The 12,726-nt window shown below is 60.3% G+C and overlaps 2 protein-coding genes across 10 annotated transcripts in view; one reads left to right on the forward strand and one right to left on the reverse strand.

Annotated features, from left to right (window-relative positions):
- The first annotated feature begins 6 nt into the window (after nt 1-6).
- On the forward strand, nt 7-10,898 carry ZFYVE21 (zinc finger FYVE-type containing 21). Of its 2 annotated transcripts, XM_072963823.1 has the most exons (8): nt 7-211; nt 6,660-6,710; nt 6,862-7,030; nt 7,599-7,674; nt 7,760-7,851; nt 8,428-8,481; nt 10,016-10,158; nt 10,280-10,898. In XM_072963823.1, exons 1-8 carry the CDS (start codon nt 74-76, stop codon nt 10,313-10,315), a joined length of 759 nt encoding a protein of 252 aa, XP_072819924.1. In that variant the 5' UTR covers nt 7-73; the 3' UTR covers nt 10,316-10,898. The 2 variants fall into 2 exon arrangements, with proteins under 2 accessions (XP_072819924.1, XP_072819925.1); XM_072963824.1 differs by lacking the exon at nt 8,428-8,481.
- A 91-nt stretch (nt 10,899-10,989) lies between these two features.
- The window catches only part of PPP1R13B (protein phosphatase 1 regulatory subunit 13B), a 75,506-nt gene continuing 73,769 nt past the window's right edge, over nt 10,990-12,726 (reverse strand). For 7 of the 8 annotated variants that reach the window (XM_072963790.1, XM_072963789.1, XM_072963793.1 and 4 more), the window contains one exon: nt 11,917-12,219. In XM_072963790.1, coding sequence (XP_072819891.1) covers nt 12,178-12,219 — 42 coding nt within the window. In that variant the 3' untranslated portion in view covers nt 11,917-12,177. Of the gene's footprint in view, nt 11,676-11,916; nt 12,220-12,726 lie in introns of those variants that run through there. The other variant, XR_012073845.1, reaches the window with a different exon arrangement.

The raw sequence follows: 12,726 nt of genomic DNA on the forward strand, positions 1-12,726 counted from the left end.
GGCGGGGCGGGGCGGGGCTCCCGACGGGGCGAGGACCCGGTCGCGCGCGGCGGGCGAGCGCTGAGGCGGCGTCATGTCTTCCGAGGTGGCAGCGCGCCGCGACTCGAAGAAGCTGGTGCGCTCCCCCAGCGGCCTGCGCATGGTGCCCGAACACCGCGCCTTCGGCAGCCCGTTCGGCCTGGAGGAGCCGCAATGGGTCCCGGACAAGGAGGTAGGTTGCTCCCGCCCGCTCTCCGGCCCGGGACCCCGATCCGGGCCCGCCCTGCCTCCCCGACGCCCCTCCACAGCCGGCCCGCCCCCCGCGCTCCGGGTCCCCCTCGGCAGCTCCCGGCACCCGCTCCGCGCTCTGGTGGCGCCCCCGCGCCCCTGCTGCCCGCGCGCTCTGTCCCGACCTGGCTCCCGTCCTCGGGGCGCGCAGGCTCCCCCTAAGTTTCTGTGCCCCTCACAGACCTCCCCACGATGTGACCCGGGCTTTGCCACCCCCGGGGCGTCTGCGAATCCCATAGCGCCCATTGGTTGAGCTGCTGAGCTGGAACTCCGCGGGACAGCCGATGAGTCCGGCGTTTGTTTACCAAACAGCATCCTCCCTGGAGGACCCTCGGGGTCTGCACTGCGCGGCGGGTGGTGTTTGAGGGAGGTCTCAGGTGTGAGTAGGCGTCTCCGGACCGAGTCTGGAGGGCGTCCGGGCTGGCGAGCTGCACCTGCTCCCGAGAGGTGCGGGGCGGACACCCTGTCCCGTCGGCAGGGTGGATGCGGCACCTTCTGAAGGCCCTTCTGTGCCGGCCCGGGAGTTTGGACAGGATCCCGTAAGCCAGTAATTCTCAGCTACGTGAAGCCATGCGAAAAACTTCGTGCATTCCTGTAAATCACAAATGTCTGAGACACCAACGCACCACGATTTTTGAAAAGGCTTTAAGTTACTGCTCCCTCCCGCGTTGTGATCGACTACTTTTCCTCCCTTCCCTGAGAATCACCTATCAGGCGGCAGGGTTTGTCCTGAGGAATGCAGTCAGGTGTTTCTAAGAGACTGGAATGCAATCAGGTGTTTTTTAAGACTCTGGTGGTGAGTTGCCCAGAAGCTGGGGAGGGGCCGTGGGGCCAGCCCCGGGGAAGGGCTCAGTCCTCCGTCCTGGTCCTGCCGGGGCTGCTCTTTCCACTTCAGCGGCACTGCCCTGTCGCCCTGAGGGGAGCTGGCAGTCACCAGGTGCCTGCAGTCAGAGAGGGCGCCGTGCTGGGGAGTGGGTGGCGGGGTCACTGAGCTGGGCTACGTCGCCCCTCCCCTCTTGTTCTTTGTTGACCTGTTTGTGCTCTCTTCTGCATTTTTTCTCTTGGTCCTTGTACACTTTGAACTAACAGAACTTACCTTTCCTCACTTGGTCTCCTTGGTTAGTGCAGTGAAAGATGATTAAAGGAAAAAGGAGGTGACATCGTGGGTCTGGTTCCCATACATGAGCGCATGTCAGAGTTCATCTAACTGGATCCGTGAGGGAAGCAGGTGGACATTATCATGGTTCAAAGACCAGTCAAAGCAGCACGAACTGACAAGGAAGGAGCAGGCACGAGCACATGAGGGAGAAGTTCTCTTCCCCGTGGGGGAGGGGAGCCCAGGCGCCCGAGGGCCCGGTGGGCCGGATGTCTGCAGTGTCTGCAGCTCCCTGAGCGGTCGCCCGAGGGTGCCCCCGAGGCCAGGCTGATGTGTCTCAGCCTTTGCCCATTGCTGCCCCTCGAGGACCCTCTTTAGACGTTTTGCGTCCAGTTGATCCCCTGGGGAATGGCTGGCACAGGGATGTGTGCCCCGCTGCTCGGAGCGTGCGGATGTGCGCGGGAACACAGTCTAGCTGGGGCACCGCTGCTGTGCGACCTTGGGATCCCCACTGGCATTCCTCTCCAGGGCCCCTCGCTTTTTCCTGAAATCCTCGTTGCATAGGTTTTCCCACGTAAGTTGCCTTTCTGTGTGGGCCTCGTATTGCAGGGCCACGAGGTGAGGTGCGCCTGGAGCTCTGCCCAGCCCACTGGAGAACTCAGGAGACTGACAGGGTCGGACTGAAAGACTTGAATCAGTGTGGCACCCCATCCTTTAACAGACGTTTCGCTCCGTGCTGGCGGGGTGGCGGGTGCCCTTCAGAAACACTGATCTGAGCTCACAAACCCCTGTTTGTGGTCTGAGCAGCCAGAGGAGGCCTGAGAGGCCGAGGGAGCTCGGAGGACGGGAGGAGGCCTCTGAGTGACTGTGGACTACTTTCTGAGTCTGAGGAAGTTTGTCTTGAAATTTACTGGGACATGCCCCAGAGTCCAGAAATTACCAAAGGGAGCATTCTGAAGGAAAAGGACCTTGGACTGGGGCAGCTTGGGCTGGGAAGTTTGGGATGGAGCCTGGGATGGGTCAGTCTGCTCCTTGCCTGGTCGGTGCTTCCAGAATGTCATGATCACAATCACTGTGTTTTGGGAGGGGCAGGTTTACCTGTGGTGGTCTGGAGCAGGTGGGAGAATTAGGTAGAGCAGGGCCGGAGATGACATGTCATCTTTGGCTTCCTCCGACATCCCCCATTCTCGCCTGGGTGTGGGTTAGTGTCGCTGTCATGTCTGTAGACGCCCTCCCCTCTTGTCATTCCGGCTGTCTCCCGCTGGTCCGAGGCCAGCTCATTCTGCATCTGTTATACTGGGTGTGTGATCCTGAACCAGGTTGTTAGCTTGGGCCCTCGGGGACACCCCTACAAGTGCAGGAAACGTCTGTGGCTCTCGGCTTCTCAGGGGGGTTCCTGCCTCAGAAATGACAGGATTTCTTTTCTAGTGTCAACGTCATGGATTCCACAGTCCGTGCCTCCCTGGGAGCTGGTGAGGCCAGGAGGCAGTGGGGGAGTGTGGGGAGTGGGCTTGGGGTGCGCTATTTGGCATGTAGCCCAAAATACTGAGTTTTCTCCTTGAAATCCGTGCAGTTTTGCATGCTCACCCCCTTTTCTTCCCATCCTCGGCACTGGGTGTAACCAATGATGATGGCTCTGTGCTGTCATTTTGATGCTCAGATACCCTGCAGATGCAGAACCAGGGAGGGGAGAGCGTGGTATGTCAGATAAAAAACAAGGTCAGACTTAGGTGGGGAGAGATTTATGGTCATTGTAGGAGGGGAAGCTCCAACCAAGAGGTCTGCAAACTGTCCAAGATCAGGCAGCAACGGTTTCCTTCGTGGGAGGAGTGACCCAGGCTAGAAGGGGAGGGGGTGAGCGGTGGAGGTGGAGGGGCAGGTGCTGATCTGATGGCACAAGAGGGGAGGCATCACCCCAAGCTAAGCAGAGTTTGGGGGCCTAAAGGAAGGAGAGAAGATTGATGAAAGTTTTGTCAGGTCAGTGGGCATTTTATTCTGACAGATGAGTGGGGACAGACTGGTCAGCAGTCACATTTGGGGTCTGTGTCTGGCTTGTCGTGGGTGAGCAGGGGTGTCTGTGAGTTTTCTCTAAGTCACATGGGGAGAGGGTTCTTTGCGAAATGCGTTCCCAGAACACTACGAGTGGGGTTCCCAGATCTCTGGCCCCCAGGATCCTGGGCAAGTCCATCATGGTGCGGGGTTGGGGCTGCGGAGCCAGTGGACCTCCAGGGGCACTGTCTCTCTCAAGAGAGCTGCCCACAGCCCCTCAGGCTGGCTGGGCGCTGCTTCTGGTGTTGGGAGAAAGCGTGACTGTGAAACACCACCAGGGCCTCCCTGCGCCCTGAGGAAGGCTGGCGGTGTGGCCTCCTTCCCTGGGCCCGGGCATGCCCCTTCCCTTTCCCCGGAGCTCCGGGCCACGCTGTGCTGCACAGCAGATGGGGCTGCGTGAGCCTGGTCCTTTGTTAATGCAGGAGAGTTGAGTCTTCAACTCAGGGTCGTTCTTTATTTGTAGGAGTTAAGCTTTTACTCTTTAAGAAAGCTGCTTTTTAAATGAAGACACATTAATATGTGTATTTTAAAACTTAACTTTTATGGCTTATTTTTGAGGAACCTAAGACCTGGTCTAGTGTGAGAGCCAGGCGCCAGCAGTGCCTCAGAGAGTACAGTGTGGAGGGCATGACTGTCCTTTGTCACCCTAGCCTTAGAGGGAGGTTGGGCATCTGTCCTAAAACTTTGTTATTTTCACGCTGAGGGGGAGTTGCCCTTGGGGGTGGGGACTAGTTCTGACGGGTTGCCCCGGGCACCGGGGGCTCTTGGTGCCTGAGTCTGGGCAGCAGGTTGGCCAGGACCCGCCTCCACCGAGCTCTGTGCCTGGCCTGTGCTGTCAGCTGTGCAGGGTGAACCCCCAAGTCCCGGAAGCCCCTTCTGTGCTCACGTCTTTGGTCCGGGCCAGTGTCCTCTGGCCCTTTCTGGTCTCTCCTGTTACTGCTCATGGTCTCCTCACTTACCCACTAGAAAGCTTAGTTGGCAGGGAGCCTGAGTCACCTGCTGGTTTGCTGGACCAGCAAGGGCTCGACGGTGGGCGGCCGGGCTCGGACTCCGGGACCCGCAGCCGGGAGCGGGCTTGGAGTCGGGGTGTCTCACTAGGGCCCATGTTTCGTGAGGCCCCTCCTCCTGAGGTGGGCTGGAGGCGCGCCTGTTCGTGCTGCTTCACTTGGAGTGAGACGCTCCACAGCCGGCCTGCTGCCCGTCCTGGCAGGGGTGGGGGGTGGTGTGCGCGCGTTCATCTCATGGCAGGGCCCTCCCTGAGCTCCTAGGGTCCCTTTGGAGGGTCCTGCTTCTCCTGTGATTGTGCCTGTATGAGCGCCACTCCCGGCAACACATGGAGGTCTGGGCACCATGCAGCCTGAGCGGCTGGCATCTCAGGCCCCTCTGGCTGCACATGGCGGAAATGGGTTGATCACACCTGATTTCTGGACTTTGTACGTTCTGTCTCCCCAGAGAGCAGGTGCCTGGAAGCCCAGAGCCTCTGGCCCAGTGCAGGGGTGCGGGGCTGGGGGCCGGGTGGCGCTGTGCCTTGCCTTTGGTGCAACTTTCCATCAGGCCGGGGGTAGGGGTACGTTGGTGGGGTTTCACTCTCATACCCTCACCCGTTGCTTTAGTTCCTTATTTAATTTTGTTCTCATATCAAGTTGTTCTCTTGATCTTTGAAAAGTTTCTTTTATGTAAATAACAAGAAAGTTACTATATTTAAAAATAACCTCATTGGTTTACTTAGATTAATAAAAAGCTTCTAGTTCACTAATATTTTTAAGGGAGCAAATTTTCAATTCGGATGTGGTCTTAGTTTAGAAATTGGTCTCTCAGTGGTCCAGATGTGAGCGTCCCAGCATACAGGGAGCGGCCCTGGGAGCCGCGTCCCACCCCTGGGAGCACAGCTCCGTGTGCTGGAGCCTGGTCTGATGCTGGCTTTCCCGGTGGCTCAGCCTCCCTGGCTACACCCACACCCAGTGGATTCTGTGGCTGGTGGTTGTGTGAGGTCACCAGGGATCGTGACACAGAGGCCCTGCCATGTGGGGAGGCCCAAGCACCAAACACAGGGAACATTCCAGAACTGACCGTGGAAGGCAGGGGCTGGCAGAAGCAGCAGCTCAGTGATTAGCCAGCTGGAGCCTGAAGTTGGCAGGGAGCTGTAGATGGTTCTGGAAGGCCAGGGTGGACCAGGCCCTGGGTCCAAGTCCAGAAAGCAGCTTACAAGCAGAGAAAACAAGGTTAGTCATGGGATCTCAGGAAGCTCAGTGCGGGGCCCCGGCCATGTGGGGCTGGGTGGGGCGAGGGCGCCTTCCTGCTGCAGGCTCGCCTGATACCTGTCCTTTGATGGAGAAGGGCACGCTGTGCCATGGAGGCCAGGCTCCTTCCAGAAGCATCTGCAGGGCCCTGGCACCACGGGGCTGTTTTAGACCAGCTGAGAATGGTGGGCATTGGCACCTCTTGTGAATCTCCTCAGTGACGGGCCTGACTGGCCAGGCAGTGCTGGGTCCCACAGCTGGGCCTGGAGGTGGTATGTGCAGAGCAGGGGGGCCAAGCCCCTGTGTTTTTGGGGGTCAGAGAGGGTGGGGAACAGAGCCCGGGTGGCATGGGTTCCGGCTGCCCAGAGCAGCTGGTCAGTGAGGAAGAAGGGCAGGACTGTGGGAGACACGCCCTGTTGGACGGGGTCATCCTTGGGTTACGTGGGCAGGGTGTCTGATTACACTCCTGGCTCCCTGCCTGGAGGTGGTGTTTCACTGTCACTGCATCATTGGGCTGGGGTGGCAGGTGTGTCCACCAGGGACAGCCCGTCTGTGGAAGTGACTGTCACTTTGCGTGGGGTGGCGGGTCTGAGCTCTTTTGTGTGGTCGGTTGCTTTGGCAATGCTGTGGCCATTTCAGGTCTTGGGCCTCGCCTGTCCCTCTGGTGCTCTGTCCCCAACCTCCTGATCATCTGTGCATCTCGGGGCAGCGGGCATGGGACTTGCTGTCCAGCAGGTCCAGCCTCCTGAGCCCCAGGTCGCAGATCCGGCCTGTTCTGTCTGGTTCCCTGACCCGAGGTGTGTTTCAAGCACTTACCTGGTGCTGACTTTGCCGATGGGACGCCGCCCCTCCGCCTAGCCCCTGGCCACGCTTTCCTCCACCCCCGGTACCAGGCAGGGCTCATGGGTGCTTCCCTGGCTGGTTTCAGAGGGAGCTGACTGCGCCGTCAGGGCTGGGCTGCGCGGCGTGGGCTCCGGGTCCTGACGCTCTGCCACCTTCTCTCCTAGTGCCCAAGGTGCATGCAGTGTGACACCAAGTTTGACTTTCTCACCCGGAAGGTGAGCTGAGGCCGTGGGGCGGGTGGTGGGCCTGTGTCAGAGCCCTGGCTCAGTCGCAGCCTGGTCGGTGGTCCCATTGCGGAGAGATGGGTGAGGGGCCGCCTGCCCGTAGGGCCCCTGCGCGTCCTCACTGAGTGCCCCGTGTCCCCAGCACCACTGTCGCCGCTGTGGGAAGTGCTTCTGTGACAAGTGCTGCAGCCAGAAGGTGCCACTACGGCGCATGTGCTTCGTGGACCCCGTGCGGCAGTGCGCCCAGTGCGCCCTGGTGTCCCACAAGGAGGCCGAGTTTTACGACAGGCAGCTCAAGGTGCTCCTGAGTGGTAAGCGCCTGGGGCCGGCCCGGCCCGGCCCTCGTGGGCGCCTGAGAAGTGGGTGCAGCCTCGGCCCTTCTCTGTGGAGATGGACACACCTGACACATTGGCTGACCTGCTGGGCCTGGGACCCGGGTTGGGGACGTCCACCCTGGGCTCGGGCGGCACTTCCCTGGGGCGGCAGCAGGCTGAGTCTCACCCGGGGCTCAGGGACACAGGTCTGCCCCCCCCAGAGCTTCTGAGGACTGAGCAGCCCTCACCCCGGCCCGCAGTACCACTCCTGGTAGCGGGGGGGGGGGGTCTCTGTGCCTTCTCTCTGCTGCTCCGGGTCATTGCTCCTGAGCATGGTGGGGGGTGATGCCCTGTGACCTGGGCCTTTGGGAGGTAAGGTCACCTGGAGCACAGCCTCCCCTGAGGCGGTGCCTCTTGTGGGACTCAGCAGGGGCCGCGGGGCAGAACTCGCCTTGCTTTCATCCCGCCCTGGCCTCGTGCGTGTCCCACGGGAGCTGGCCTGCCAGCCGGGAACACACGTAACAAAGCAGCAGCCATGTCCTCACGTTTGGCTTTGCATCCCAAGGAGCCACCTTCCTTGTGACTTTTGGAAACTCAGAGAAATCAGAAACAATGGTTTGTCGTCTTTCCAGCAACCAGAGGTAAGAGCAGGGTGTGGCCTGGCGCTGACAGCTGTCATACCGAGCTGGGAAGTGGCATGGCATGGACACATTTCGTTTGCTGTAGGTACTTGCTTCTGGACGGGGACAGCCGCCGCGAGGTGGAGATGGCGCACGTTTCCACCGTGCAGATGCTCACGGAAGGCTTCCCCCCTGGAGGTAAAGGCCGCGTGCGGCCAGCCGGGATGACCTTTGGGGCCAAGCACAGCCTCGCGGACAGGGTCTGTTGGGCCATCCCACTCAGCCTGTGGCAGGGTCTCCAAGGCTCCTGCCTGTCCTCCCCTGTGGGCCTGTATCCATTAACTGGCTCAGGAACTCGCCAGTGAACAGGGGCTTAACATGTAAAACAACGAAGGAAAATTTGCCTAAACACGTTGTCTGAACGCTCTCCTGTGCCATTTCATTTACTTTTGGACTCGGACCCAGGATCAAGCCCAGGTGCAGTTGGCATCACCAGATTCCTGAGTGTCTGGGGCAGGGCCCTCCCGGCACGCCCTGCCGTTGGCGTCTGTGGAGACAAGGCTCTGTGGCTCCTCGTGGGCTCGCGGGGAGGAGCCCAGTCTGGGTCTTCCCACCCAAACCTCCGTGTGCAGCGGCCGCCCTTCCCCCGAAGGGGAGTCTGTGTTCCGCTCTGCGCACAGTGTGCTGAGGAGTCCGTGTGGCTGTGTCCACCGTGCTGTGTTCTGATTGACTCTTGCTTGTCTTCTCTCCTGCCTGCCTACCTCCTTGACGTAGAAAAAGACACTCACACTCACACCAGCCTCCCGGGGAGCCAGCCCGCCTCTGAAGGTCAGACACGTGCTCCTCGCCTTTCCCCTGACTGCCCGGGCCCTGCGCCTCCTTCACATCCTGCTGTCTCGGGGGGTCCACGTCAGGGTTCTCTGCGAAGCGCCCATTCACTTTTGGTTGGTTTGGAAGAGGGTCGGGTCTAAGACAGTATCCTGGCGGAAGAGCTCTGTCTAGTTTGCTCATTCTGTCCCGGGGGAAAGCAGGGCTCAGTGACGCTTTCACGTCAGCATCTGCTGGCCCTCAGCAGGCCCAGTCTGCCGGCGGGTGGCGGCCCTTCTCCCAACATGGTCCTGTCCTTCACAGCCGGGCTCACTGTGTTCTTCAAGGAGCCTCCTGCACGTCCGACTCCTGGAATGCTGGGGCGGGAGGGCCTGGCCAGTGTTTGGCCCCCTCTGTCCCCTGAGCGCAAGCAGGCTGAGTTGCAGGTGCCTTGGTGGGAAGTCCAGGTCTGGAGGAGCTGGGCTCAGCCTTGGAGGGTGCGCGCAGGAATGGCCTTGCCGTGGCCCACCAGAGGCCAGGGAGTGGTCACCATCCAGCTGGCCCAGTGAAGTCGCCAGCCTTTCCAAAGTCCCAGCAGCTGGGGCTCATGGTGCCCATTGGGAGTACAGTGAACCCTGCTCTGCCAAAAGTTTTCTGGAACCTTTGAATCCCCAGAACCTTGTCTTCTCATGGGAGTGGGGGCACTGGGGCAGCTCCCTGAGCTGGAGGCAGCATAGGAGACATGGAAGTGTGGCCGGGGCGCCAGTAAAACCACTTACAGAGCAGGTGGCGGGCAGAGCCAGCTGGGGGCACCCACAGGGAGCCCCGCCGGGCCAAGCTGGACTGACTTGCAGGGTAGGACCGTGGCTCATGCGAGGTCATGGAGGCAGCTCTCTGGTGGTGCTTCGCCCTCTCAACCAGCTCGCGCCCTGACCCCACTGGCCTGCATGTTGACTTGGACACCTGTGTCTGATTGAAGGACTCTTCTGAGAGCTGGAGTCTTCCTCCCACAGTCAGCAGAAGAGCTGTAGGTGAACGTCACCAGGAGCTGGTCTCCACGTGACTGCTGACATGGTCGGGACAGAAGGGTTCTCAGAACAGGTGTAGGAATCAGGTCGTTGTCCATGGAGCAGCTGCTCCCACCCCAGGGGCAGGCAGGCCATGTCCCAGCAGGCTGACCTACATGGGGCATCTTTTCTGGAGCTCATGTGCTAGGGTAGGGTGCTGGTGACCAAGGTGGTGGCACTTCTCTGGCTCCCTCTGCTCGACCCTGTTCTCGGTGGTGGGGCGGGTGGGAGGCCAGCCAGGGTGGTGCAGGCCCCGCCCCCCGCAGGTGCCCCGCCGGGGCCGAGAGATGCGGCACTTGCTTCTCTCCCTGGGCTCTCAGTGATGTGGCCGTGTTTGTCCCGGACCTCCAGTCTTGTGACTTGGGGTCATACACCAGAAGGCGCCTCCCTCGCACAGGCTTCACCACCTGGCCACCACGTCAGGGCTGGCAGCATCCTGGGTGCTCAGAGTCCCCTCGGGGCAGCCTTACCTTGTCTCCTGCCCCCAGGAGGCAACGCGCGGGCCACGGGCATGTCCCTGCACTACAGAACCCCAGGGGCAGAGGGCGTGACGCAGCTGAAGCTGACTGCCGGTGAGGACGCAAATGGCAGCAGGAGGCAGGCGACAGCATGGTTGGCTGCCATGCACAAGGTACCGTGGCCCTGGCCCTGCCACCAGGGCACTGCCCACCTTTCCCAGATGAAGACCTGCCTCCTGCTCCACCGGGGGGCGCCCCTGCCAGGCTCCGTGCTTATTTTGGGTCACCTTGCAGGCCGCCAAGCTCCTCTACGAATCCCGGGACCAGTAATTCCACGCAGGCCAGTCAGCCAGCGTGGGACCGCGGCGCCCGCTCCCTGCGGGCACAGGCACAACCAGCCCGACACGTACTGGAAACGCAACTCAAGTATTCGGAGAAACAAGTGTCCGCTTACCTAGTGCAATACGTACACCGCTGATTAACGCTCTCAACAGCTCGTGCTTCAGAATTTGTTACCCTGTTGATACTTACCCGGGGGTGGGAGCCGCTGAGCTGCACAGCTGCTAACTGTGCAGCGTAAGCTGTCAGGCCCGAGCGTGCGAGTGGGTCCTGGCCCCTTGCTGCTCGTTTTGTTAGTTCTTCTTCAGAAGTGGGCCGGCAGCGGAGACCCGGCCTGGAGGGCCCTGCTGCCTGCCTGGTCTCCCATACGCGGCTTACAGTCGGCCTGAACCCGTTTTACAGGCTGTCCGTTCACTGCGTCACTAATTTGGGGCTGTGCACACGCCTCTGATACTTCACGGGGGGAAGGAGCAAGCTTTGTGTTTTGTACTTTTCACTTACTATTTCACTTTATTAAAATAACTGTACAACAATTTGTATATAAAGCTTATGATTAAAACCTATTTTGAAAATACGGGTCAGGCCTCGCCTCGCTGTGTCCCGACCACCTGAGCTGCCCGCACAGCTCCGCTCGGGCCCCGGAACACAAGACTCGCAGCCGCCGGTGGGAGACAGCGGTTTATTGTGTGCACGTGGACACGGCTCCTCAGAGGCTGCCCGTGGGGTGTCCGTTCCTCACCACCCCGCTGGGTACAATCAGTGCTTCAAACTGGCTGACCACAGCAAGGCTCTACACGTTTGTACGTGAAGTACACACAAGACTCGCACATGGAAAACAAAGCCTAAGAGCCTGGGTTTTAATGAGAAGACATTTCCAACGTGGCTCTGATAGCTTCGAGTGGTCTAGTCAAAAAATACTCTTGGTGTATAAAAGCCTGTACGTACAGTTCAGATCTCAGGGAAGTGCCTAACTTGCTTTAAGTCTAGAACTGGGGCAAATGTTATTGCATCATGGCCGCCCGGACAGGGAGGCTGGGCCCTGCCCTCCTGTCCCAGGGCCACCCTCCCGACGCCCACCCACCCCCGGCTCGAGGGCAAGACTGCACTCAGCAGGGTATGTCCACCCTGGGAGGGCGTCAGAACCACACCTGGGCAGCGAGAGGTTGCAGAGAAGGCAGTGCTGCGTTGAGACCCCTGACTGTGTGTCACCTGGTCCTCAGGGTCCTTGTGCCCATGGCATGAAGTCCAGCCCCACACCAGCGGCCTGGGTAACCCAGACTGAGGCCCAGAGCCGGCACACCAGACACCACCATGGGACGGGAGTTTCCACACACGGGCCCCTCTGGTGATGCTAGGAAGAAACGCACGAGGTGAGGAAGAAAAGGACATTGGGTTCCTGTGGTTTCCAGGCCACAGGTGGGCAGGGCTCTCGCAGGGGGACACACCTCACAGCGGCTGGGAGTGTTCACTGTGGGCTGAGTGACATGGGACTGAGGGGCAGCCGTGCGCCCAAGTCGAGCAGAGCATCGGTCTTCACTGGCCACCAACCAGCGCTTAACTGTAGGGCTGCTTACTGGCAACAAGGGCGGTGGTTGAGAAAGCTGGGTATTTATTTGGATTTACAGTAATTGGCAAAATTCAGTCTTCTTGGAGGTGAAAGTACCCCTCCCAGTGTGGGTGAGCTGGAGAAAGGGCCTCACCTAGAAACTGCCGGGGTTTCACATTGTGGACGCCGTCTGCTAAAGTGAGCACCAGTAAAACCACTCCTAGCTTCAGCTTTCCCAGGGAAATGGAGAAATCTCCTGGGTGACTCCTGGTCGCCGGCAAGTCTGAGTGGTGCTCTGGAGGAACATTCAGGCCAGTGTTCGCTGTCGGGGTTTGATCCGTGGGTACAACTAGGGGCCGAGGGAGAGGGGTCAGGGTGGGACGGCCGTGGAGCCGGGCTCCCCGCGAGGCTCCTCAGCTCCTGGGCTGTCACCTCCTACTGAGCCCACCCTCAATCCCCGTGGGTTCAAACCATCTAAAGTCCCTGTCACTGGCTGTAAGGCCCCCAAAGGCGCCTGGTAGGCCACTGACATCCAGTGAAGGTGGGGTGAACGTGGCACCTGCCGGGCATGCAGGCCGAGAGGTCTGATGCGGTTGTGAATGCAATACTTGGGAGCAGCCTGCGGGTGCCGCATCTCCCCACCCACCCCCTCTGAAGACACTGCTGGCTGGCGCCTTGAGAGCAGAGCACAGCTAGCAGCAGCCACCAGGGTGCTGGCCTGCCCCGGGGCCTCCCCAGGAGCAAACACCTCCACAGTTCCCCAGGGCCTGCCAACCCTCCCACCAGCTCTGCAAACTCACCCACCTGTGGGGGTACCAGGGCTTGGGGGGAGCTCCTGCACTGAGTCACCCACGGG

The sequence above is a fragment of the Vicugna pacos genome, chromosome 6 (assembly GCF_048564905.1).
Source record: "Vicugna pacos chromosome 6, VicPac4, whole genome shotgun sequence".
NCBI classification, from domain to species: domain Eukaryota; kingdom Metazoa; phylum Chordata; class Mammalia; order Artiodactyla; family Camelidae; genus Vicugna; species Vicugna pacos.

Coding starts and splice junctions, on each gene's coding strand:
- ZFYVE21 (XM_072963823.1), top strand. CDS start 74: ATGTCTTCCGAGGTGGCAGCGCGCCGCGACTCGAAGAAGCTGGTGCGC. Junction 7,675..7,759: donor CGTCTTTCCAGCAACCAGAG/GTAAGAGCAGGG, acceptor CGTTTGCTGTAG/GTACTTGCTTCTGGACGGGG. Junction 7,852..8,427: donor GGAAGGCTTCCCCCCTGGAG/GTAAAGGCCGCG, acceptor TCCTTGACGTAG/AAAAAGACACTCACACTCAC.